At 37.9% G+C, this 26,609-nt stretch overlaps 1 protein-coding gene across 6 annotated transcripts in view; it reads left to right on the top strand.

Annotated features, from left to right (window-relative positions):
• SUPT3H (SPT3 homolog, SAGA and STAGA complex component) overlaps window positions 1-26,609 on the top strand; it is a 286,673-nt gene that overhangs the window by 198,595 nt on the left and 61,469 nt on the right. For all 6 annotated transcript variants that reach the window (XM_072858342.1, XM_072858338.1, XM_072858339.1 and 3 more), the window contains exon 7: window positions 26,146-26,221. In XM_072858342.1, the coding sequence (XP_072714443.1) occupies window positions 26,146-26,221 (76 nt within the window). The remainder of the gene's footprint in view (window positions 1-26,145; window positions 26,222-26,609) is intronic.

Raw genomic sequence — 26,609 nt, 5'->3', positions numbered from 1 at the left:
ACTGTATATGATTTCAGTTCCACTTTGCCTTGGGCCAAAATCATGCTAAGTTGTCCAGAGCAGATGATAAACATATATTTCTGATGTCATTATGGGCTAAACAGGATATGAGTGTTTAGCAGTATGGTTTCAGTTATGATACAAAAAGCAAATATTGTTTATACTCATTTCTTTTAAAACGTTTTATAAAATTAGAGCTAAGACTTCATGAGATCGCTTGCTGTTCTGTGAGGTCTATTCTGTATTTGTACCGTGGAGGAGTAAGCAAAGCTCCAAGCCACTTTGAAACATTACTAAAGGAGAACAAACAATTCTACACTTTTGACTAAAACACACCCACTAATGTTGTCATATTAAAAAGAAAGGGCATTGTACAGGATTGTATATAGAACTTATTGATGTCTCCTGTGGTTTTAATTTGAAGCAAAGGGACTATCTCTAAAACAGTAATAATAGCAATGTGGAAAGGAAAGTGGAATACTCTTAAAATACAGGACAGAAATTAAGAACAACCTTCACATTACTCTCTCATAATACAAGACTATGTTATCGATACATTGTGATTAGATGACTTACTATAAAAACTTCAATAATAGCAATAAATAGTAGCAAACCAGCCAACTGTATTGGCAAAATCAATACGAAATGAAAACTGGAATAGCACCTCTGTCTCACTTTATAACAGTTAGTATTTTGCCCTCCTAAGGTAGCAGTAAAACACCGGTGAGACGCTGCTCCGCAGAGTAAGAACAGTTATAGATGGAATAAACTGTTCTCGTTCATAGATGTAATGGAACTGTGCAGGTGAAGGAGAGCTATCCGGATCATAGAAGTTGTCTTCATAACAGGTGACAGTCTCTTGAGAATAACACATGTAACGGCCATCTACCTAACACCCCTTTTCATTGTACAGGTTAGGCTCTGGAATAACCAGAGCTGGTGGTGCTCGGGAATTCAATTTCCCTTCTATTGCCTGTTGTATGACAATTCACGAGAAAGAAAACCTCGCAAGTGGATTGCAATTTTGCTTTCCTCTGTCTCTTAAAAATCATTTAGAGGGGAGAGTTAGGATTCCTGTGGGATATGGCTGAATTGGTGTGGGAAGAAGGTGCATGCTCATTTAAAATCTTTGCATTTTTCCTTATTTTGCAGTTTGGGTAGAGATGCAGTTTTGGGTGTTTGTGTCCTTATGTTGCTACTCTGAACCTCGCAGGTGACCTGTCCATAGTAAAACTAGCTGCAGGTTTGGCTGTGATTTTGTGAATGGTAACCCCAGTTCTGCTAATTTTTTTTACGAGAGCCACTATCAAATTCTCCATGTCTTGTTATTAAAATCAAGTAAAGCTATTTTAAGACTTCAGTCAACGTCATTGCAAAGCTGCCTTCTCTCTCATTCTGTAAATATCCATTTTTTACCATTTGTTTTCTAGTTCCAATACCTCCCCCACCAGGAACAAGCCTTCCCATCAGAAATCTGAACTGACATAGAAAGGAATGCATAGAGCATCACGCTGTGAATGCTGTGTTTCACTTTTGGTCCCCTAGGATTAAGAGAAACACCATTCATCTGTCACTCTGACTGCTAGTTTAGGGATATATTTCCAACACTCAGATGTTACATGGCAATAATTCAGTTGCAGTAACTACATAATGCTTTCATAGTACATTGCAAGTTTGAATAAACAGTGGAGGGAAAATAACTTCCCTAGAAGAATACACTACCTTGAAAGCAGGCTAGATGCCAGCAAAATGTTAAAACTAAATTACATCCCGACAGAAAGGGATTGGCAGAAGCTTGTGGTTCTTTAAGGTGTATTGTCCTATGAATTACGTTAGGTATTTAAAAGCTACAGATACATATTATTGTTCTAGGAAGTTCATTGTGGATGTGATTTTTCCTGTACTGCTCATTAGTATGCTGCTGTTAGTGGGAAATCTGTTCAAAGCTCACAGAAATGCAATGGGCCCTGTGCAAAATACAGTAGATTGCAGGACAGGGTAGATGTGTTTGGAATATAGCCTTTGTTCACAGGAGGTTAAATTGCTCCCATTTAATTTTGTCTGTGTTCAGATACAATTAATTTGTGTCTGGACAAGACACCCAAACACAGGTAGATGCACCTTGAGGTACAAGAAATCACGCTCTGGAAGTCCACTCTGTTTCAATCATAGAAATAAGGTAGACCTGGCATTTAGTTGCGTCTATAGTAGTAAATTAGACAGTGGCCAGGAAGATTCCTTCCTATTGGAATATGATCACCTATTTTAAAACTTTTGTGTGGTCACGCTTTGGCCTGAGCCAAGTAGCGTTGTCCCAAACAATTCCTGGGCACAGTTTGGGAGTCAGCCTGGGCCAGGAGCTCTCTCCACGGCACGGTTTGGATGTGGCCGCTCTCTTTGGGAGGCTTGGAGAGCAGGTGCACGGACACAGGTTGCTCCACGCTGACTGCCCTTGGAGCTAGGGCATAGACCTGGCGTCTTTTAGTTGAGACGGCTAAAACTTGGTGAGATAATTCAGAAAAAAAACTATGAGCTCTTCTGTTAAGGGAGGATCGGAAAGATGGTGTTGAAGTACTCAAATTCATTGTACTAATTTGGAAAAGATGCACAAAGAAAATAAGCAGGAAATGATTTAGAAACAGCTCTGAGGCCTTTTAGTACTCATTTCTGTGCTCATTTCACTGGTGAAAATTATGCCAGCGTAAGTGCTGTGTGGGGTCATTACTGTTTAGGGAGTATCTGCTCGTGCAGGGTGTATCAATAACAAACTGGGATTTGATTTAAAGCCCATATGGAAAGCTTAGCGCTGTAGTACAGACAACACATACTTAATAGAAACTGCATGCCGGAAGACAAACTAAAAAGTTTTATGTTACTAAGCATGAGGACATTGTTTCTCAGAGCACATCTTTTTTGCTGTATCATTTTTATGATAAAATTATTTTTCTGTTTCTTCAGAAAATTATTTTTAACCTTCTTACTGATTTCAGAATGTATATTTTGGGACAGAATCTTTGCATTTAGTTGAGTGGTGACTTCTGTTATCTCATGATATTGTGCCCAAATCTAATAATTTATTAATTTTTAGAATCACAGTTTGTAAGTTAACCCTTCTTAGATTTTAACAGCTACACCCTATGAAAGAGTATATCTTGGGGTAAGATTTGGCCACAGATGAAAATGTTTAAATTTGTTTTGGGTTTTTGTTGAGTATCTCATCTCCCACTGTAGTTACTGGAGACCCAGGCAGTTTAAACAGTGGAATTTATAGATCTATTCAGCTGATCAAATGTTTGTATCCTCTTTACAGTGAGCTACACGGCTCTGTAGACTCCTCTGGATGTATTTAGCTCGCAGGGAATTTCTCTGTATTGTCAGTGACCGTTCTGCTTCTATCCTGGCCGTCTGTGGGGAGTGGAGTCTCAAAGACTAAGACAAAAAGTATTAGAAGTGGAAAAGGCTTGAGTTTTGGGGAACTGGTAAAGGGATGGAGTAGATACGCCTACAAGTACGTACGGTTGCTCAGTTTCACTTGAGAATAGGAGTGTAATCCCTGTTCCATTTTTGTGCTGTCCTTAAAAATACTCTCACAGATCTACCATCCATTTATCTTGTGCTGGTCCACATCTAGAATTGCAGCTTTCTAATATTATGCCATTTACACCAGCAACTCACGTTATAGCTTTAAATTTAAAGTCATTAAGTTTTGGAAAAAAAGGAGATAGAAAATAAGGTTCCTTATTCTTTATTCAACATTGTCAAAAGTGGGCTAAGGGATCCCAGTGATGGGACACAGAAGGAGAAGCCATAGCATTAAAAACCTTATGTCTGCCAATACATTTATGTATGGACCAAATAATTGCAACCTTAAGTGTAAACCAGTATCGTCCTCACCTGTGTGTCCAGGCCAAATAAGGAGAAGTTGTCTTGAATTTGAAAAGGGACTTATAATGACTAAGTGAAGTACTCAAATAGGAGTGGGAAAGTTCCTGCCCAAGGACACTAGATTCCTGAACAGTGATGAAAAAACCCCAGGATCTCCTTCTCCCACCCGCTTAAGCTGCTTTGAGAGCTCGGTGCATCGCTACCACAAGTTGGGCTGAATTTCACTTAACTGTACCTGCCTAAAAGTTTAAACATCCCAGTAACTTAGGCCAGCTTCTGTACTCAGAAATGAGAGAGAAACAACCCAGGGGGAAGTTCATTTCTTAGATCAGAGAGAAAAATGCTTTTTCTTTGCTTTTTTCCCCCCAAAAAAAACCATTTAAGTCACGTTTGAGTGTAATTCATCAGATGTTAGGAAAAGTACTTCTGGTGCCTCCGGGGTGGTTCTTTTTGGAGACTGAAGTTCTGTGTATGCAGTGGGACCTTGATGACATGAAAAAAAGAGCGTAATGATGATCTCTAATAGACTATAGGGTCAACACCAGCTCCCTATATACTGTCTACTTCTTTTGATATACATAGATGCAAAGATTAAAAAGAACGTAGATGGAACATCAATCAAGAAAAAACCTTTATTCTCCAGGCAGTGTTTTTTCAATATTGCAAAACGTGCCTTACCAAAGTTAGAAATCCAAACATAGAGGGAATTAATTTCACTGCATCACTCCAGTGTTTCCAGATGAGTGCGAAGATAGCACAACTAGTAGCGTCTCAACTGTAAATTAGCTGTCTGGGCATCAAAGTGTTTGTAACCATTATTCAGTATAAAAATAAGCCTGCTGGTATTAATGGTTTCTCTGATTACTCATTGCTTGGGAATGTTTGGGACACTGGGAAAACACTATTTCTCTTGGGTAATGGTTGAATTGGTTAAAAGTAAACAGAAAATAAACAGAAACAGTTTTTCATTATTACCTATACGGCTGTAAATATTGTGTCATTCTCGTCGGAATGGGAAAAAGCTATCAAGTGGGAAAAGTTTCTTGTTATAGCCAATAATATCAATAGACTCTTTACGCTGCGACAAATCTGAGATTTTTCGGGTTTTTTTATGTTGGGGTTGATTGCTATGGTTACAGAAAGTGTGCTATTTGTTTGGGTCTTCAGTCCTGGTGAAACGTTGTTGTCTTTAGAGCATTTAAGTGAAGGTTGCTCATACTGCAAATTTAGGCGGTTTTGCTGGGAGGACAAGGTGTTATTTGCTTTTCTGTCTTTTAGTTCTTTGAGTATTTTTTTGCCACTGTTTGCTTTCTCTGAGGAAGAGGAAGATTCTGGGCTGTTGTATTTCGTATTTTTGACACCCAAATGACTGCGTATTAACTTAACTTTTGGGAGGAAGCTTTATATAGATGTTATTTATATCTATAATTAAATGTAGACACACATACATATAAACAGTATTTCCACAGAGCATTTGATTAGGAGCCAAATGTAAGACTAAAGAAACATTCTCCTAAGTGTATTTTAATACTGTGTTTATTTGTGATCCTGTGTTTAAGATGTTTGTTGCTTAGATATAGTAGTCACCATATATTGGTACTGACAACACGGTTATTGTTTATGTAAACTTTGGAGAATTGGGAACAAGGAATGATGCTGAAGTCTGACAAAGATCCCATTGGCAGTAGGTTATTGAAATTGCTGTCATGCTTTAAAGTAATTAAACAAATCAGCGCTGATAATGATTTGTATTTCTGAGGTTGTGTAGAGATGGGGTAAGACAAATCTTTTCTGCAAGAAAGGATTTAATTCAGATGCTTTGGGGGGGGAAGTTATTTTTTCAGGTCTTTGAACCTTTATGTAGCAAATTACTAATCTTTTAAGCTCCATTAGCCTAATATTTAAGTCCTTTCTGAATGAAGAAAAAATAGCAACAGTTTATTTCTTAGGGTAAGATGTTAACCAGGCCTATACTGAGAACAGTTTTAACATCTCAAACTTTCCTGAAAGAATTAGTCACTTGCATAAAACCATTTTCGAGACTGTTTTGCACAGAATTCACAAATCTCGAAAGAAAAATCCATGGAGTTGTAACACGAATGAAAATTATGTGACAATTTCAAACACAGTATTACTCTATGACATTCCCACTTCTCACCTGTTGCAAGGAAGAGATTTTTCTGACACTATTGTGAAGAGCGAGACTGAAACCTCAGCACGGAGAAGCCGTATTTTTGGCAGAAAGCTTCACAACCACCCGCTTCTCTTGCTCCCACCTGCAAAGCTCCATGGTGCAGGAGCACCTTGGGTCATCAGCCACTGTTTGACCAAGCTTCAGTGTCCGCTTCTGATTTTCTCTCTCCTTCCATTCAAGGATTCATATCACAAGAAGCTTTCTGTGGAGGAGAGTAAGATCTTCTATCAAATGAAGACAATAGAGGAAGGTTCCTTACGGCATGAAATAGAAGGGGGGATGATGGTGTTCTTCTATTTCAACTACTGCAGAAGAGAGGGTTCTGACATTTAACAGGCAAGGTCCTGGATTTAACAGATAGGTGAGAACATTCACAAACCGATATTAAGGAAAGGATTTTTTCCTGTGTCATCCATAGGAGGCTGATGCATGTCTCTCAACCTAAGGCAGTGGCCATTTAATTTATCTGAAGGTTCATTTATCTCCTGTTTCTAGACATGACAGGTATAGTAGAGAAGCTCCTTTTTTCCTCTCCTTACTCTCTATATTGACTAAGGGAATAACAATGCCTTTCTCAGTATTAGACTCCAACCGGAAACCGGCACCTAGTTTTAATCAGCCTCATGGGTTAGCCCTGCAAATACCTTCTACAAAATGACTAAGAATCCCTTTCTTTGAAATTGGCATTTACCCTCTGATAGCAGAGTGAGCAAACTATGTGTCATCACAGCCTCTCCATCCACAGTTTGTAGCATACAGACAATACAGAGGAGCACTGAAAGTAATTTTGAGGCTGCGCTCCAGCTAAATATAGCCAAAATGAGCTCAGATCTATTGAATTGCACAACTTAATGGGAAAAAAAATCTATTGAAGGTTATTGAATACAAAGACGTTGCATTTGGTTAAGGAAGTGCTTGAGCCACAAGTCACCGGGTGCTGTACGACTATTCAGGAAAATAATTATTATAAGCTTGTCTTGTAGTTATACCATTCCCTAAGCCTTCATGGCTAGCTAGTGTTGGAGCCTGGGCTAAATGGAGATTTGTTCTGTCCCTCCTTATGTATATTTGATCTTTGCTTTTCTCCTTTTGTTCTTGATTTGGGGTTTGGTTTTTCCTTTTTCCTTCTCACCACAGGATTAGCCAGGACTAGTGCAATTTTTCTCCTCAGAGAGGTAATTTTGCTAGCTTCTGGTCTCTATTGCCCATGGTATTTAATTGAATTCAGATAGGATTTTGTGAACCTTTGTCACAGACACTTAAGCAAAAAATCGAGAATCACTTGATTCACTCAATAGTCACTATCTGTGTGTCGTCATCTTCCTTTGAGTAAGTTCCAGTCTAAAAGCTAGCATGTCACAAGATCTGATTGTCATTTATTGTCATTTTTCGTTCCCATTTGCAAAGCCACCACCGGCCAAGCCTTCCCACCTACAGTCACGCTAGAGTTCAGATGTCATTAGGAAACCCAATGATCTCTTGCCTAAGGTGAAAGTCATTAAGATAATCTAATAGTAAACACATTGCTTCCTATTGAATTAAGAGGTATATTAGAAATACCAGCATTTTTGGTTTCAGAAATCCTGATCCTGATAGGACTGCACTTGTAACCTGACACTTAGACTATCCCTGAAGTAGGATCCTATGGCAGGTTTTTAGAGGAGATAGTGTTTTAGTACCGAAAGTAAGAATAAGAACACAAATACCATGAAGAATACAAAGTATGCATGTTAAGGGGATTTTAGTTTTACCAGCTTTCCATGTAAATTAACATGCAAGCAATTAAAGTAAGCATAGGGCATCTCTTAACCAGGGTAGTTGCCTCCCCTTGTACTGCATTTTCTTGAAGCATTTCTCTCTCTTTATGCATTCAACTCAGACATGATTAGCAGTTGAATCTTATACACTAAATAAAAGCAGTAATTCATAGCATGGCAAATAAATATTGAGTCATGATACCAGAGCAGTCAAGTCTCTGGAAAGCAGGCCTGCCATTCAGAAGGACCTTGTTGACAGACTGGAGAAATGGGCTGATGGGAACCTTATGAAGTTCAACAAAAGCAAATGTGGGATGCAAAAACCCCGTGCAACAGTACAGCTTGTGGGCCAGCCACATACTGGGCTCTGTTAGCAAGAGGTTAGCCAGCAGGGCAAGGGAAAGAATGCTTCCCCGTTATCTGGCACTTTTGAGACCGCATCTGGAATCTGTGTCCAATTTTGTGCTCCCAAGTACAAGAAGGACTTTGACATACTGAAGCGACTCTGGCAGAGGGTCACCAAGAAGTTTAGGGGGCTGGAGCACCTGACATATGACGAAAGGCTGGGAGACTAGAGCTTGCTCAGCCTGAAAAAGAGGAGGCTAAAGGGAAATTTTATTGCTGTCTACAAATGACTAATGGCAGGATACGGAGGAGGTGGAGCCAGACCCTGCCTGAATGCATGGTAAAGGACAGAATTTGGACCGATACGTAATAGGAAAAAAAAATGCTGATCAAAGATTGAAACTGGTTGGCCAGAGAGGCTGAGGAAGCCTCCAACTTTGGAGATATTCCAAACTTGACTGGTCAAGGTCCTGAGCCACTTGATCTAACTGGACATCTTTTGAGCAGAGAGTCGAACTAGAGATCTCTGGAAAGGTCCCAAACTTTTTCTGGTGTAAATTATCCTACCATCCTATGATTCTGCACTGAAGTTTCCCATTTCAGATATTAAAATGGCAGGTGGGGTAGAAACAGAAGAGCTTTTATAAAACACATAGATGATAAACCATCTCAAATTTCTAAAAACTGTTTAAAAATCTAGGTAGCGTATAATTGGACTTTCCAGCTTCTGCACTTTCTGTAATCTATAACTGCTGGTATTTCCTGGAATAGACGTTTTATGTATACAAGGAACAGGGTTTTCTGTCTTTCATTTTGTCTCAGTCATTGTGGTTTATTTTATCTATAATGTTGCTTGCTGTATTCTTCCGTAAGAATATGATCTGGCTGCTGTGCAAAATTGCACTCGGTGATAGCTTCACACATGTGTCGCAGCTATGGAATCAGAAGCAGTAAGATTTAAGCATCTTAAGTGTCTGTTGAAATGGTAAAGTAGTATAATTAAGCTCTACATGTTGCAAGATGGGAGATGCATCCTTACCCAATCCACTAGAAAACGGACCCACAACGTTCCTAACAGAACAGCGTGGGTAATAAGCTGGCATAGATTCTTAACTTTAAACAAGGTAGCGTGTTTCCATTTGTATGTTTTGCCCCTCAGGCTTTCAATTTTGTCTCCTCTCTTTTCTTCCATTTTGCTTTACCATCTTTGATAAAATTGAGGATACCTAGACAGTTATACACTTTCATTAAATGAATCAGAAAAGGTTATTTTAATTTGGATGCTCAGGAAAAACAGTAACAGTTCTTATTTTCAGATAGCTAGCTTACATAAAGTCCTGATGGAGTCAACATGCAGAGTCTAATCTTACAGATATTATTGAGATCAGCATTTGACCCTTTTGATAATCTAGGGTTCACATTTAGCTAACTTCAACATGGCAAAAATTAGGCATTGCTGCTGCTTTGACTTGACAAAGTACATCCACAACTAGACCTAAATTTTCAAGGAAGACAAGACCATAATACTGTCACTAGAAAAAATACTGATTTTGCATAGAGAATAAATTTTGGTAATTGATTTATGTGAATTCAGTAAGATCTTTATCAAGTGGGGGGCCACAGCTTATTTTTGAGCAAAAAAAATATTCTTCTCAGTTGAATGTGTGGATTTATGACTTAGATGTAGCTCTTTTCATGTTTGTATGCAGGTAGTGGCAGGCTTTTAGAAATTCTTTGGCATAATGGTGTCTGTATCATATCCACTATACTTTTGTTGTTCTAAAAGAGATTTCTTTAAAAGCAATGGCAAGAAAGCAATGTAAAGTGGTAATATAAAAAATACATTGATGCATATATTTTATTCTCAAATAGATGTTAAACATTTTTTCCAGACTCTTGAGTAGCACATGTAAGGGGCAAAGATATGGACTCCTTGGTAGCAGTGTTACGTGCTGTTGAAACTTTGCCTCTGGAACTTCGGAAGCAATCATTAAATTTGGGTTTCCATTTGATCAAATGAAAGAAGGACGGGTAGTCTCTTGTCAGAGGGCTGGATTTTATTTCCCAAGGCTAACAGCCATTTCCAGGACTTTGTCAGACCTACTAAGAGTTTTTTCTACCATTGTCAGATGGTATTATTTAAAATCAGTTCATCCACTTGTGTGGGATTCATATCCTATATCATACAGTGACTCTGACAAGAAGATGCTTTTACTAGGAGTGTTATTCAAAGCGCTGTTGATTTTCTCAGGCTGCAGACATCTGCAGAAAAAGCTTGTAGAACATACAGCATCTGGTATCGAGTCCTAGCTCCTTACACAGACCATATCAAACAGCTTAGAAACGGAACACATACTCTACATCCGCTTGGAAATAATTTTTTTTATGTTTATTGTAGATGTATTAGCTGTCAGCTCATATCATCAGCTAATTATTTTATATCTGAAAATTGTAATAGCATCCTCAGATGTACTAAACTCAGGCAGATTTCCAGCTACTAATCACACCCTTCTTAAAATGGGAGTTAACTCTTGATGTACTCCAAGGCTGGAGATCTGATTTCTAGTTCCAGTATTTAAAGAAATGTATTAGTGAGATGACTGCTGCGTCTGCTCACCTTATTACCTTGAATTGTGTTTTAAAGAAAGAGACAAAAATGCTGCAGAGACATTGGCATCTTTGAGAAATGCTGACTCTGACTCTAAAAATGTCAGAAAAATTCAGAAACCCTGAGGAAGCCAAGCAACCACCACTGAAGAGTACATTTTCTCCAACAGCCTATATGGTGGCATGAGAATCTACAGCAACTTCTAACAGCGCAGTCAAGTGATTGATGCCAAACTGTGGTTTAGTGTTGCTACACTATAAGCACCTTTAATACTAAATAGACTTCAACCCTCAAAGCTGTCCTTCCAAATCTTGTTATTAAAGGTATTGCTCTTTGCATCCCAATTATGTTAAATTGTTAAGTATAATATTTTGAACTGAAGGCATTTTTCCATTATTCTGTGATTACGGCTATGTGATTTTTTTAAACTTTTCTTTTTTTCATAGATCTTTGATTCCCCTTGCCACCCCTCCACCTCCAAAAAAACCCCTGACCCTTCCATTTCAGTCAGTTTGAACCTCCAAGAAAATCTAAATAGAATGAGAGAAATCCTTAGAAATGTGAACGGGTTTTGACATTCCCCAAATTACATTATTTTCATTTTCAGGTTAAATTTGCGAAGCTATCCGTGCCCAGCAATAAGAATATCCACCTGAACTATGGCATATATTCAATACCTTTATAATTGATTTTGAACAGGAATTAGAGCCATGGCTTCCTTTTCAGGAGATTATCCTAGTAGTAGGATTCTGGAGTATCTCTTGCTAAGCTCTTGAATTCAAAGCTTTCTACCTTTTAAAATCATTTGACCAACTGTAGAATAAAAGTAGATTAAAAAAAAGAATTCTTTCTATATTGAAAAATGTTATCCGTTTGCCTCTTTTGTAAGTGACTGAAAATTTTGCATGTTGAATTGAACAGTGCTACCATCTTCGGAAGGTATTGTTTTCATTGCAAGCAGTTTTAAGAACGTGCGCAGGGAATAGTTTCTTGTTAAATTTATTTCTGTGACAGGCTGGATGAATGAATACTGTGTTCAAAAGGTATTATTAATGCAGCATAACAATTTCTGTATTGGGCACTGCAAAGTAAGAAGATTGAAAGTCAGATTCCCCAAACTAGCCCTTTTTGTTAATGTCTTACAGTTGGAATACTCTTTATATCGCTTTTAATTGCTGATTTGAAATAAACAGTGGCTTCTCTCTTATGATGGGACTCAGAGGACCTGTGCTGATTTAGAAGAACTGAAAATCCAAGCAGTTAGTTTAATAGTTCATAGTTAAATTTGCAACTCAGGTTACATTTAAATGAATTCTTTTCAAGTGATTTTAAAATGACACATTTCTACAATGTAGAACTACAGTGAAGACTGGTGGCGTTGCTTTGAATTATTATGGTATTATTATGGCAATTTAGAAATGTTTCAAAATACTTTCTAATTATGCATATCTCTCCAAATGAGATAAAATTAAGCAAAGCATTTTCTTAAAATAAATGTCTTAAAGTACTCCTAGTAATTCAGAATATTGTACCTCAAACTTCATAATAATTTATAATTCTGATACACTGGTAAATTTTATTTTTGTGGGTATGTGCGGCTAATATTAATTTAGATTTATACTCAGAAAGGAAAGTCCAATATCTGCATATTTAGACCGTGCATCAAAAGACTTACTTTTGGAACTAAAACTAGCATCCAGTATCCAGCTCAATTTATGAATTAGTGCTACATTATTAAATATAGTTGAGAATTTCAGGGGTCATTGACATCCAGCATTTAGATACTTTCTGGGCGTATAAAGGTCTGTCTTCGCTGAATTATGTCTTGTTGCAAATTAAAGGAGTTTTAAAGCAATTGCACTCGTGTAATATCGAACAGCAGAAGAGTGCTGTAGGATTTAGCTGAGATAGTGTTAACATTAGCTCATTATATCGATATTTGTAAGATTCAGATTCTCAAGGGTTGTTTCTTTGGAAAGCTGCATATATTCATTATCAGTTTAAACCATCAGTATACGAACTGCCTTTGTCTTGGAAATATAAAGACTTGTCAGTAGAAGATGAAGCCTCTTTACCACTTTACAAGTGAAGGGAATGTGTAACAAAGGCTGTAGAAGTCTCAGCGGAACGTATTACTTTCATGGTGTGTCCTATACTAAAAAACTTAAAAACATTTCACAAAAAATGTTTCTTCTAATGTGTTGTTTTAAATTCTATATTACTTAAGCAAATATTTAAATATTATATTAGCTTTTCTGCATACTTGACATGAATATAATTCTACCTTCCTGCCAAGTATGTCAAAACCCAAATTCACTTTCATTTGCCAGGGTAAATGTTTATTTTGTTTTCCCACATAATGTGCTCTTTAAAGTGTCACCAGGATACCAAATCTGATTGCTTTTTAATGGAGACACGGTGAGGGTTTTTTGCTTTCATTAGGAAACAGGATAAACTATCAGGAAAGCTTATGGTAATGAATATACAGTAGATGCTCTTTGCTCTCCTTCCCCTCATCTCAAGATTTAAAAAAAAAAAAAAAAATCCCATCAAAACTATTGTAATGGTATCTCATTTTGTATCAATGCATGAAGGGTCTGTAGTAGTAAGGGGTGTTGAGAGGCAATCAGTATTGCAGAGCAGGAGACCACGACACGTAGGACCCGTTTCTTCTGTTAAAGGCGATGTAAGCTACGATGACTCAACGAGGCTCCCCAAAACAACTGTGGTGTTTGTTTTGCTGTGAAATGGCTGAGATTATTTAAGATATAATTCACTGGAAAGTCGCTTTAAGAAACTGTGGTTTCAGAAGAACAGAACATCTACGTTTCAGATACTGAAAGCTGCCAGCATACACTTGCATCGTTTTTTCTCAAGTCAATTAGTTTCACTTTGACTTTCAGCCTTGAGAGTCTCAAAGTATTCCCCTGACCTTAGCCGAACTAACAAAATCTGGAAAATTTTGTTCACAAATTAAAATTTTGAATTTTCTGCTCTTAAATGATATATCAGTAAAGTTTCATCTAAAAGTTTCAGTTCTACTTCTTACGCAAAATGAAATGTAACTGCTTTAGGTATTATTGTGAAAGTTTTATGCAATTCAAAAATACATTTTTTGAGATTTCCCTTTTTTTTTTCGGAGAAGGGAGTGGGGATGTTTAATGAGAGAACTCCTCTAGTGGCTATGGATGGTGGTGATTGTTTTGAATTAATGACAGCATATGTTTCTTTGGTTTTATGTAAACGCTTAATAATTTTGTGGTATATTTATCAATAGGCATAGTACAAGGGACTAACTAAATAGATTGTTCCAAATTAGCCGATGGTTCAGATTAGCTTAATTCCAAATGCTAAACCGTTTTGTTAAATCCCGTAATCTTAATGTTTTCCTTTTCCTCTCTAATATTAGAAAGAGAAAAGAGAAAGTAGAGGAAAAAAAGAAGCATCTGCCATTTGCTGATTAAACAAACTGCCTTTGGGAAAATAATCTTTTTATTTCTCATGTATATAGTGGAGATAATGCTCGCAAAGCTACTATGGGGATAAATTTGCTCGTATTTAAAGAAATCAAGAAACAATAATGAATAGCAGTGTAAATATTTTTGCATATTTAAATAAATAGCAAGTGTCACACAGTCATTAGCATTTGACTAATGAAATATTCACACTGGGCCAAATTCTGTTTTCAGTGTCATGAGTGAAGTCCCACTAAAAAAAAAAATTAAATCCTAATGCTTTTGTTCAAAGCCTTTCAGTTCAGACAGTGGTTTTTAGGGTCTCCTTACTCTCCGTACCTGGGCACATTGTACAGTTTTGATTTTGCTTTTTTCTCCCCAGCCTGTGCAAGCTGGGCGTGCACGGCTAGCGTGCGTAATGGCATCACCGCGCACAAACTTTACACTGGTTTAGTATCAGTGCAAATAACCTGATAAGCTTTGCAACAGTTGTGAAACGAGCCTTAAAATGTGATTAATTCAGCCTTCGTTTGCACTTGGTCACGCTCAGATGGCAAATTAGTAGCAGAACCCAGGTAGGAGTTTTGAATATTGAAGTCCTGTTCTTCTGATCGGGAAGCCTGGGCTATTCAAGAGGCAGCAGGCAGCCAAATTCAGCCTGGGAAGCTGAGAGAGACATCTCTCTTATCAATTCTTTTGAGCTTAAAGAGAAATGTACTGTCTTTATAAAAACAAATGCAGAGTATACGTAATGCATACTGGCCACTGTTTTTCTGAGGGAAGCGTTTTCTTTTTAACTCAATGTATGACTCACTTATTCCCTGAATTTCGTGATGTGATTTTTATCTGGAGTTCCATGTCTTGCAATTATCAAATTAGAAAGGCTATTCCAAAAGAATAAAAATCTAACCACAGAATTAGACTCAGTGGCGTAAATGCCACAAGTTGAATGTGAAATGTCTATATGCACACTTCTTGTGTTAAGGAAGCAGGAATACATTTTTGAATCCCATCCTGTATTGTTCTCTGATTATAGTGGACAGAAAAAGTTTTCTAACAGAGAAAGTTAATTCAAGTAACTGGGCACTCTCCAGTCACGTGCCAAGGAGAGCACATCTATGTACATGTAGTACCATGTATATTAATTTTAATTAATTAATTTTAATGCTGTCCTTAGAGACATTCATGAATACACTTCTTACACAAACTCATCATAAAAGTTGCCAGATTTGGATTTGTTGTGGAAAATGACTGAGCTAAATTGCTTTACTCACTTTTATAGTTACTAAGTTACGTGGATTAATGAATTAGTGGCCTTCCTTTCAAAAACCACATCAGTGTCTTGTGCTAGGCGCATCCCGTAGTTCGTAATCTCCCAGTTTGCGTTAACAAAGTGTCTGTATGGCTAAAGGGTGAAGTGCTCGGCTGGCAACCAGACATCTATTTCTATCAGTCATCTACAGTCCTGTGCCTCCAGGGAGAAGGGCGCATCCGGAGGTGACACATTCTCTTACCACGCCTGGACTAGGTGTGATCAGCCTACAGAAGCACCTGTCTTTTCCCGTTGATTATAAAGGGTGCCTAGATCAGGCTAAAACACCCAGCATTGTATGAGGTGAGTCCTAGCCCAAGAGGCAATGCTGTAATGACTTTATGAAAGAACCCAGCCAGCTTAGCAGCAGCTGGAGCGCTCTCTGGAGCCATACTGCCCTGGTTTTCATTCCAAAATACCTTTATGTACAGAGTCTAAGTTGGATTTCTAATCTGCATGTGGGAGCGTTTAGAGAAAAGGCTCTTTCAGGTTCTGTGTCCCTTTTTCACAGAATCACAGAATCGTATAGGTTGGAAAAGACCTTTAAGATCATCAAGTCCAACTGTAAACGTAACACTACCAAGACCAGCACTAAACCACGTCCCTAAGCACCTCATCCAAACGTCTTTTAAATACCTCCAGGGATGGCGACTCAACCACTTCCCTGGGCAGCCTGTGCCAATGCTTGACAACCCTTTTAGTGGAGTAAAATTTCCTAATATCCAGTCTAAACCTCCCCTGGCGCAACTTGAGGCCATTTCCTCTCATCCTATCACTTGTTACTTGGGAGAAGAGACCGACCCCCACCTCTCTACCACCTCCTTTCAGGCAGTTGTAGAGAGCGGTAAGGTCTCCCTCAGCCTCCTTTTCTCCAGGCAGGAGCATTTTGAGAGCCCGTTTCTCTGCTTTCCTTTGACAAGAGGGTGGTAACCGTGTATACTAGGTGCAACCTTAAGTTAGGAGAGATGTTTGTAGGGTAAGATCCTACAGCTATTGAAGTTAATGGAAGCCTTGCTGGGGACACTGTAGAACCAGGATTTCATCTGTAAGTTGTAAGATCGAATTCAGACTTAGGAAGTGGATTGCTATAGTGCACACCAAATTACTTTTACATATAGCAAAAATTTTGTGTCTTGAATTCCTTATTTGTGCATGTATATTCTGCCATTATTTTGGAAGTCAGGCTTTTTTTTTTTTTTAAATACTTTTTCAAGAAACAGCATACCTGAAAAAAACATTTTTAATTATAAACCTTTTTCATTCCACTCTGATTGAAAGGGCATCACCTGCCAAGGATGCCTGCATGGATATGCCTATAGCATTCCAGTACTTGTGAAGCTCCTGTGCAGAATGGTAATTTCTTGTGCAGGATGATGATATCCCAAAGAATGGCAGATACTGTGAGAATTGGGTGTTCCACTGGAAATGCAGATAAGTCTGTTTTACTAAGGGTAAGGGAAAAGACAGAATAATAATATTTACAAATAAGATAACAGGAGTAAAATGAATATGTATTGTTTACATGGCCCGAAACTTCTGCACGTTTCTCCTAGTCAAAATTTTCCTTAGTCTTCTTATGCTCCTCCATTTACGGTGGAGCTCTAGAGGCTTATTCAGGAGGGCATTTCACAGCGTCTGTCAGCAGGCCTGACTCACAGAGAGTTACAGAGATATGCCTTACAGGGTAATGAATTTTATCACAGGTATTGCTTACTAGTATGTACCTTGGCTTCACTTTGCTTTCCTTTTGTTTCAACGTAAAGAGTGTAAGAACGATACTCTTGAGGACTTCCTTCTTCTTCATTTCTCATTTAACATTAAGTAAAACTCTCAAATGTATTTTCAGAAGCATATATTGATGCTGGCTGCAAATAGGACAGAGTTTTATGATGCAAATTTTTAATTTAGGTTTGTTCTCTTACTGGTACTTACCATTTAGAGCCAGTGAATGAGAGGGCAGGTTCCTAGCTGTTCCCAAACTTACCTACTCTTCGGTTTAACCAGCTTTACTGGATGTATTCCTTAACAAGTTGTGGCTGTAAAGTGGCTAATTCTGGACGTATTGTAATTGAGTGAATAGACAGAATATGTCTGGAGCTTCACTGAAGCTAATTGTGTGTAGGATTCATCTCCCACTGGTGAACTTTGGGTTGGAACAGCCCCCCTTGGACAAGTAGGAGCAGGACTGGATCGTCCAACCCTCTTCCACACCCAGGATGGTGAGCAAGGGGGCGAGGCGTGTTGTGCCTGTACCACTCCGAGCCAGCCTCCATCCAAGACCATAAACAGCCTTTGAGCAAAAAGCACTCCCCAAGTTTCTGACCACCCGACCAAAGAGCACATCAGCCTAGCACGGGTGGGATTTCAGTGGAGTGGAAGGAGTGCGGTTTCAGGGAGTCAGATTATTTGTAAGGTAACTCTTTAGTTATTCAGTGCTAAATTTCCTCTCCTGGATGCAAGTGGCTATATCTAAATTGGGTTCAAATCCAAGCTATCTGCAAATAACAATGAGGGAAAATATTATGAGGGTGAGAGGTACTTGAAGATTTTTTGAGATGACACATAATATAATAACTACAAGAAATTTGCATAGAATCCAATATAAATATTACGTAAATACACATTTTTAAGCTGTCTGTCCTTTTATTTATCCAACTCTCCATATCTGTAGTCATAAAGCTAAAAGAAATATTTTAAAAATTTCTCATGGCTTACAATATTTTCCTTTTGCTTACAAGTGAGCGTCTGTAATTATTGTATTATTGTTAAATAGAGTGCGATGGCTGATTTTGACTGCAAATAAGAGAAAAAATGTAAAACTCAGTATGCAAAAGGAAGCCTTCTGCTGCTTATATCTCCCAGATAATGAGTGATGCCTATTTTGATGACCGAAAGCTTTACTTGTGAGATGCTACAGCTGTTTATATTAACCTCATCTATGAACTGACAGAGAGTCAGGATAAGTGCTCAGAAGAATGCTATCCAGAGGCATAAAGGTATCCTAATATCAAGCTGGTATGTGAAGTTTTTCATGTACAGCCAGATGGAAACCACAGAAAGGTGTTTCAGTGTTCTCAAGAAAAGCGAGTGAAGGTCAGTCGTCTTAATATATTAATAAATCCCACATAACTTTTTAAGTTTGGTAGCAGAGTTTATCCAAAATTATTTTATGGTTTTTGGAAAGCACTGGTAGAAGATAGCCATAAATTTAACACATAGTTTTACAAAATTCATGATGATACTTATTATAGCAGAAAAAAATATTTGCCTGTAGAAATCAAAGGTATTCCATGAAATGGAAATGTTTCGTTTGCAGGTTCCAGCTCCACATTTCAGACTAGCAGTAATAAATTTAGACAAGGAATTTGGATATGATATGGAGCTGGTTCAAATAAATACATTATGTGTAGATTTTGCATATGTTCAAGGGCAAAGTATTACAGGGGCAGTGAGTCCCTATCAGGAGGTCAGTTTTATTTATTCCTTAAGCAATGAGATCATGACTGCTGGGAATGAATCCATTCATTTTGTTATTGTCTGTGCAATTTCATTTGCTTTCTTTCTTCATAATTCCCTTGAAATTTTTACATAATCTTAAGTAGACTTGCCAGCTCCCTTCCCCCTACTTATCTGCACATACTTTGTTAGATTACATTTTACATACTTTGAGGAAGATGAATGGAATTAACGCACACCCGGGATACAAAGCTGCCTTTGTGTATACTTGCATTGCTTTGAGATCACAGCAGGAACCAAATTTACTGAGTCATTCTTTAGTCTTGGCTTTTGCTTAGCCCTAAAATGGAAGTTGCCCTATTGATGATGGTGTTGTTCACTCATCACTCATCAGAGCAGGATTCATCTTGCTTTTCTGAGGATGTCTGTACTGGGGACATGTAGACCGAAGCCAGGGTCCCTAGGGCTCCATTGCTGATGTCCACAGTTGATGAACTTCAGACAAATTCATAAATGTGATTCATCTGACCCATTTTCAACATCTAGTTTAGGATGAAGTTGCTCCCTAGAACTGCCTATTATCTTTTTTTACTATAAAGGGACTTTAGGTGACTAATTAGGATACTGCAGATGTCTAACTTGGTCAAGTGAATCCCATCTTTAGTCCCTGGACAGAAAATCACCAATTTTTTATAATGAAAAATTAGAAATGTCTTTAAAATGGCTATTTTGATTTTTATTTGTCATCATCCACAGCTTCCTTTCATGTCATTTACAGTTGTAGATCCTTAGCATCTCTGCAACAGTTAAGATTTTTTAAGCTTCTTAAGGTCTTAAACTATGTTTATTTGGGGGAGTGGGGTTAATATTTTTGTAGAGAAAAAAGCAAAACTATTTTTACTATTTATAACTGTGAAAATACATTAAAATCGAGATCATCTTTGTCTGCCAGAAAAAGACCTCATGTTTTCTTCTAATATTGGGAACTTTGTACTAAACACATGAGCACTCAAAACCAGTATTACATCAAAGGCCTCAAGTTTGCTGTGCAGACTTGTTCAGATTAATGGTTACTGCAGAATGTATGGTATGTTCTATAAGAGGTGGGCAAAAATGATAAAAATTCCCTGTATGTCTGTACTTTATAGTCAAATCAAGTATTACATTACAAAAGCTATTGATCTTTCCCCAAGTGGCATTTTTATTTTCTGTATAAAACTCTGAGTAAGCTTAATCTTTGAAAATGCTTACTCTTAAAACTTTTTTTTTTCTTTGCTTAGTGATTCTCAGGAGAGTAAATACATTTTTCCTTCATGTAACAAAAATCTTCAGATAGTGATAATCCTCAGGTAATTTCCAGATATGGAAGACTAAAAATGTGTTTTCAGCATATTTTGTAAGCTCTTCAATATTGAGCTACCTTGTGCTTTATTTCTTCTTCTTTTTTTTTTTTTTTTTTTAATCTAGGTAATTTTTGACCTACGACCTGAGAGCTGTCAGGTACAGCATACAGCCCCCTGTTATTCTCTAGTCTAAATAAAAAAAAAAAAATATTTAGCATACTTTTTTAGTATTATCAGCCATTGCAGGGCAAGTTTGTTTTTTCCCTAGGGTAGTCACCTAGCTCCTCGAAGCTGTGATAGGTACACAATGAAGAGGTCTTTAGCAAAGGAAATCAGGAAATCACGCCACAATATGAATATGCGAGCAGTTTGGGATGCCAACATCTTCATCGTTAACATTGTTGCCAAACACAGGGGTGTCCAGCCATGCTGCATACGTTTTTCAAATGTTCCAGCTTAGCAGCTACTCGGCACATTTCCTTCAAGCACGAAATAGTTGGTAAGCAAATTAACATTTGGCCTCTTGCCTTCCCCCCACACAAAGAGCTTTGTATGTCAAGTGTGAAAGCTTTAAAATTGAATCAAAATAAGAGTATTTTTCACCCCGAATGATAGGTGACAACATGCAACTCTTTACCTTTTCTTTCCTTTCCTTTTTTAGTCTTCCTTTTTAGTTCTTGATGCTGAAAGAAAGATATAATGCAACGCATTTTTGGAAGACTAAGCATACATTTACCGTGCCAGGTCCTATCTACTGCATCCTTCAGCATGTTCCAAGGAAAGCATGCAAAATATTTTAACTCTGCTCTACGCCACATTACTCAGCTTCTTAACTGCTTAGAGTGACTGGTACTACTATAGAGGGAGTAAAAACTATATATTTTTAATTATTTTGATAAACCAGCGAGGCAGTGTCATTGATGTCATTTATCGTATCTGGTTTCAAGCTGAGATTGCTTCAAGGTGGTGTGTCATTAGGGGTTTCAATGTTTCTTCATGTAGGAAAGATTCCCAGCAAACTTGCTTTTATACCGATGAAAGAGGACTTCAGTCCTGTTGGAATGACTTGCTGCTCCTTCCCAGAACAGAATTTGGAAAAATTCACTTGTATAAAACTGAAGTTGTTTCTTAGTTAAAAAGTCCTGTCTCATTTCTTGTTTTCAAGAAGAAATAGTTGAAAAATGAAGACTGTGAAAAACAGCAAGTGGGTAGACTGTGAAAAAGAGCAAGTGGATATTCTGTAGACTTAAAAGAAAGCATTACTTACAGGTTATAGCATTTTCACAAACTTTCTGTGACTTCCCAAACACTGAATGCTGTTTCCTTTAAACTCTTTTGGCCTGGAGTAACGCTGTGTTCACAGTAATGTGCTCACTCTTTCTTCTCCCTTTTTATCCTGTGTTATTGATTCATTTTGAGTTGATAAAATATACCTTAGAAATGTAGAGATAAGGGAACATTAAAGTTTTCCAAAGCAGGGATGATGTAAGAGAAAATAATTACTGTTTATAATCTTGAGAAGTGAAGAGGAAAGATTATCTGCTGTTGTCTTCTGCTTCACTGTTTCCTTAAAGTTGATATACCTATGCTATCCATCTGTTTATTTCTCCTGCATTTGCTGGTTATTTATAGACTATTCTAAAACTGGTAGGACTGATGGAATGGCTTTTATCTCTTAACTGTGAGTTTCCATGCCATGATGTGGGGGTTTTTTGTTAAAGTGTATTGGGAAGAAAATATAGTCCAGTTATTTATGATAAAAGCTATTTTATTTGGTGGTGGTTTAGAGCATCACTCTAGAATCCACCTTTTAGAAAGGCTTCTTTTAGAGAGGAGAATTGAAGGGAGAAAGCAATTTTATTTCACAGATATGTTGGTAATTTTACTACATAAAACATATTCATACAGAGAAAACGTAAGTGTAAGTATTCATTTAGTATATAAGAGGAAAATTAAGTCCAGGGTTTAGACAACTACTGTAGACAATTTGTAGGGAGAAATGAAGTCCCTATTGGAAAAATCCCTCAGGATTCTTTTACTAAAAGAAAGGAACACCTTTCTTTTAGTAAACCTTTGATTAGTATTTTTTTTGTTTCTTATAAAGAAACTTGCAATGTTTTGATAGTGAACATACCGTGAGGCTTATTGACTAGCCTTTGGCAGTATGCATTTTCAGAGCTTTATAGTGTATTTGCTGAGAGTAGCCATTGCTAAATCATTTAATTTAACATAACTACTCTTGGGATTAATCTGGTTTTGCAGTTTCCGTATTACATTATGGGATGCCTGTAAAAGTTAAAGTATCCTTGTCAAACTTCTAGATGTTTTTTTTCTTTATCATCTCAGGTAAGACTTTGAAGCATACCTCCTCATGTTAGCATTTCATGTCCTTTCGCTTTCCTGTGCCTTCCTGGTTGTTGCAAAGGGTTTTAAATCCCTGGGACTGCTGGATGTGAAGGGTAATAGCAATGGCTTGACATATATGTGGCAACAGGTAAAAACTGAATATCCCGGGGATTGATACTGGGGCCCATATTGTTCGATATCTTCATCAACAATATGGACAAAAATGTGAGCAAAGATATAAAATGCACATTCTGCAAATCTGTTGATGAGAGTAAATTAAGAGTGGCTGGCACACTGATTGACGGAGCTTCAGTCCAGACAGGTCTTGAAAACCTTGAGAGCTGAACCAACAGAAACTTTGTTGAGTTTCTGCATCTGGGACAGGGTAACACCATGCATCAGTACCGGCTGGATACCAACTGTCTGGGTAGCAGGCCTTCTGGAAAGAACCTGGGGGGTGATAATGAACACCAAGTTGAACATGAGTCAACAGGTTGGTCTCATCATATTAAAGCAAAAAATCACAGTTTTGCAGAAATGTGGCTGGCAGACTGAAAGAAGTTGCCATGCCCTTCTACTTGGTGCTGTTGAGCCAAATCTGGAACACTACATCCAGGTTTGGGTCCTTCAGTTCCATGGAAATGCTGAGAAACTGGAAACTTTTAGCTGAAAGCTACTGAGAGCTGAGAGCCCTGGAGCACAGGACCTGTCTGAATAGGCTGAGAGAGATTACTTAGTTTTACCTCATCTGAAGAAGAGGAGGCTAAAGGGTGGTGAGATAGCAGCCTACAACTGCTGAAGGACAGTAACAAAAATGGTAGAGCCAAACTTTTCTTAGTAGTACTGGGTAGAAGAAAGTAAGTCAAGAGCCACAGATTGTTGCTTGGCAGGTTCAAGTAGGACATTAGAAATCTTTTTGACTAGCGCAGCACTGGAGCACGTTACCCAGAAGAGACATAAAATCTCTGTCCTTGGAGGTTTTCAAGACTTAGCTAGAGAAAGCCATAGCTGACTTCATCTAGTGTTGGCAACAGTCCTCTTTTAAGATGGAGGTTCGGCTAGAGACCTCCAGAGGGAGGGTTGTTGGAGGGAGATCTGAAGCAACAGTTCTGCGAGCCTGCACATTTCCATGTGTAAAATTTCAGGAAAATGTTGTCATATTTAGAGAAGCTCAGTCTATTTGATTATCCACCTAAAGTTAAATTATTTCAATATTAGCTGGGTGTGCCCAACTAGTAATTTCTGACTAGCAAACAAAGACACAAATGATTGCAGAATTTAAACCATATTGCATAAAAAGTTAGCATTTTAAATTATTTGAAGAAGTTATCTCTTAATATGTGAAAATGTTAAACCCAAATTAGATGCCTTTCTAAAACATATGGTGAAATTACACAAGAAATTCTAGGACTGCCATTTCTAGGATGTATTATGTGAGAAGTGTCCTGTGCTATGCAGAAGTTCAGATTAGATGATCCTGGTGGTGCCTTCTGTCTTCAAAAGTATGACTGAATTAATTCAGAGGCAAAACAGATCTGTATTATGATTATGCTAGATGAGGATTGAAGTTATGGCATGTATTGTGACAATTATTTTTAAAGGATACAAAATCAGTCTAGGCTTACTCAATGTCTTGATGGAATAGATTGACTGAAAATTTTTACTTTTCTGAAACAGCAGCTCCACAAAATGTAGTCAAGATGCCAGCAGCACGCATGGGAGAAGAACTGAAAAACGCTTAAGTAGAACATTTTCTATCTTGGTGACTAAAAGTAGAAAAAAATACAGTAGAAATGATTGACTGGGTAGAGAAGAAAAGAGAGAAGGAATATCCAGGTCTGTTCCTGGACAGTTGGTGGTTCAGTTCACAACTAAATTGAGCGTGTTGTCTGTCAACAAGATATCATAATTGATGGACTGGACTGTCATAGAAGAGTGACCTAAAAGGTAGAGAATAGAGGAAGAAACTGTGTATTTGAAGTACTGTTGTGGGTTTTTCCCCCCCCCGATCTGAGAAACTGCTAAGGCCAGATGCTGGTTGTATAGCCTGTCTCCAAGTACTCTTATCAACAGCCCTTTCGTTTTCCATTAAATCTGATTAAAGAACTCCGCAATTTCAATTCCATCAGATGTAAAAGTGCTCGGGGAGTCACAGCAAAATTTGTGTGTGTGTGTTTTCTTTCTTTGTTTTTGTCTTTAATGCAAATGCACCTGTACTTTACCTTCTTTGTGCATGGTTTCTTCAGCTGTATGGACTCACTGCAGAAGTAAAGCCTTGGTGCCATCAGCCACTCCTGATACTACTTTACGGTTCTGTTCTTTCCAGGTGTAACGATTTATTCATTGAGTTATTGTTTGGAAGATAGTTATATTCCTTTCCTTGATGTTTAAGACAATCTACTTTGCTTGTCTGAGAGACTTGAGTAAGCTGTCTGCTTCTGAAGAGGATAATTGTTCTCTTTAATCTAACTACCGCTTCCTGCCTCTGATACGCGAAGGATTTAATCTCTTCTACAGACCAGATCCCTACCTTGTGAAAATCAACCCTGCTCCGTTGAAGTAAACAAAACTCAAACCCGTGCTCAAACCTAACCATGAACTTCAATGCTGTTTCAACCATGATTCAATTATGGCATAGTATATATGTGGAGAGGAGGGGGTGTGTAATATTTATGGTTTCGTACCTTGACTTTTTTGAGATATAATCTTTTGGTTTACACTGGACTCTGTGTGAAATATGTTCTTAAATCTAGTAGTGAACATTTTAAGCCTTTTTTCTTGAATGAACTCTAATTCAGTCTAATTTCCTTTCTTCTCCTGTAGGCGTTCAGAAGTATAAAAAAATCAAGCATAGATTAACAGTGAAAAAAAAATGAAACAGGCACATTTACCACTTAATTATTACAGTATATTGAATGTCTATGTGGGAAGGGGCACTTCAGTGCTCCTTTCTGTCTGGTATATCCTCAATGCGATGGAATTTATTCATTTCACTACTGCTAATGCTCCCATTTTAAAAGCAAACGGGTTCAGTACTGCTCAGTGCAGAACACACTGGCCTCGGTCCAAGAGAACGTTTTACTTGTCTGGCCATCTGTGAACACGCAGGCAGACTACTCGTGTGCTTCAGTTTAAACGTGCACCTCGGTCAGGGCAAGAGTGCTCAGCACCTTCTCTAACCCAGCCCTCGTCACTGCCGTAGGCGAGCGGTGTGCAAGCAGACTTTTAAAATAAGAATTGACACGCTCCTCTGGGTAATTTAACTCAGGAGACTAATAACCAATCTGTGGTTTATATTTCTGCATCTTAACTTGTTCAATGCATGTTTTATTTGGGGAGGTTACTTCAAAGTTATGGCAGGGGCGCTTTGCTGCTATAATTTCTGTTGTGGAATGCAGTGCTTGTTGGAATAAGGTACATCATGTACTTCTACTCTTTTGTCAGAGAGCAGAAAGACAAACACGAATGATGGACTCGGTCCAGTATGCAGAATTCTGTGAAAGTCGGCAATTGAGTTTTTGTAAGTATTATAATGGCCGCACTGTATTCAGATGTTCGATTATTATTTCATGTAATAGAGAACACAGCAGAACCTCATGGTTTTTTAAAGCACTTTTGTTTCATCCGCAATAATAAAGCTTTAAATTCTTTGTCCACATAACTCCTGGGAACAGTTAATTTAGCATAGTTTCAGGCTGTCAGGCAGAGTATTTTATTTGAATATTTACCAAGCTTTCTATATGCTCAAATACTGTGCTGGTGGGGACGACTGCAAAGATAGAACTGGCAAAGAGTTAATGGATTAAAACACCCGGACTTGCCTGAAGGCTGTCATGGGGGTGTTATAGTCAGCATATTAGTAAAGTTTTATGGTTGCAGGTTTTTCGGAATGCGTCTAAAATTAGAGA

Source organism: Ciconia boyciana, chromosome 3, assembly GCF_034638445.1.
Source record: "Ciconia boyciana chromosome 3, ASM3463844v1, whole genome shotgun sequence".
NCBI classification, from domain to species: domain Eukaryota; kingdom Metazoa; phylum Chordata; class Aves; order Ciconiiformes; family Ciconiidae; genus Ciconia; species Ciconia boyciana.
Note: the sequence above shows the minus strand (reverse complement) of the source record. Positions and strands in the feature narration are given on the sequence as shown.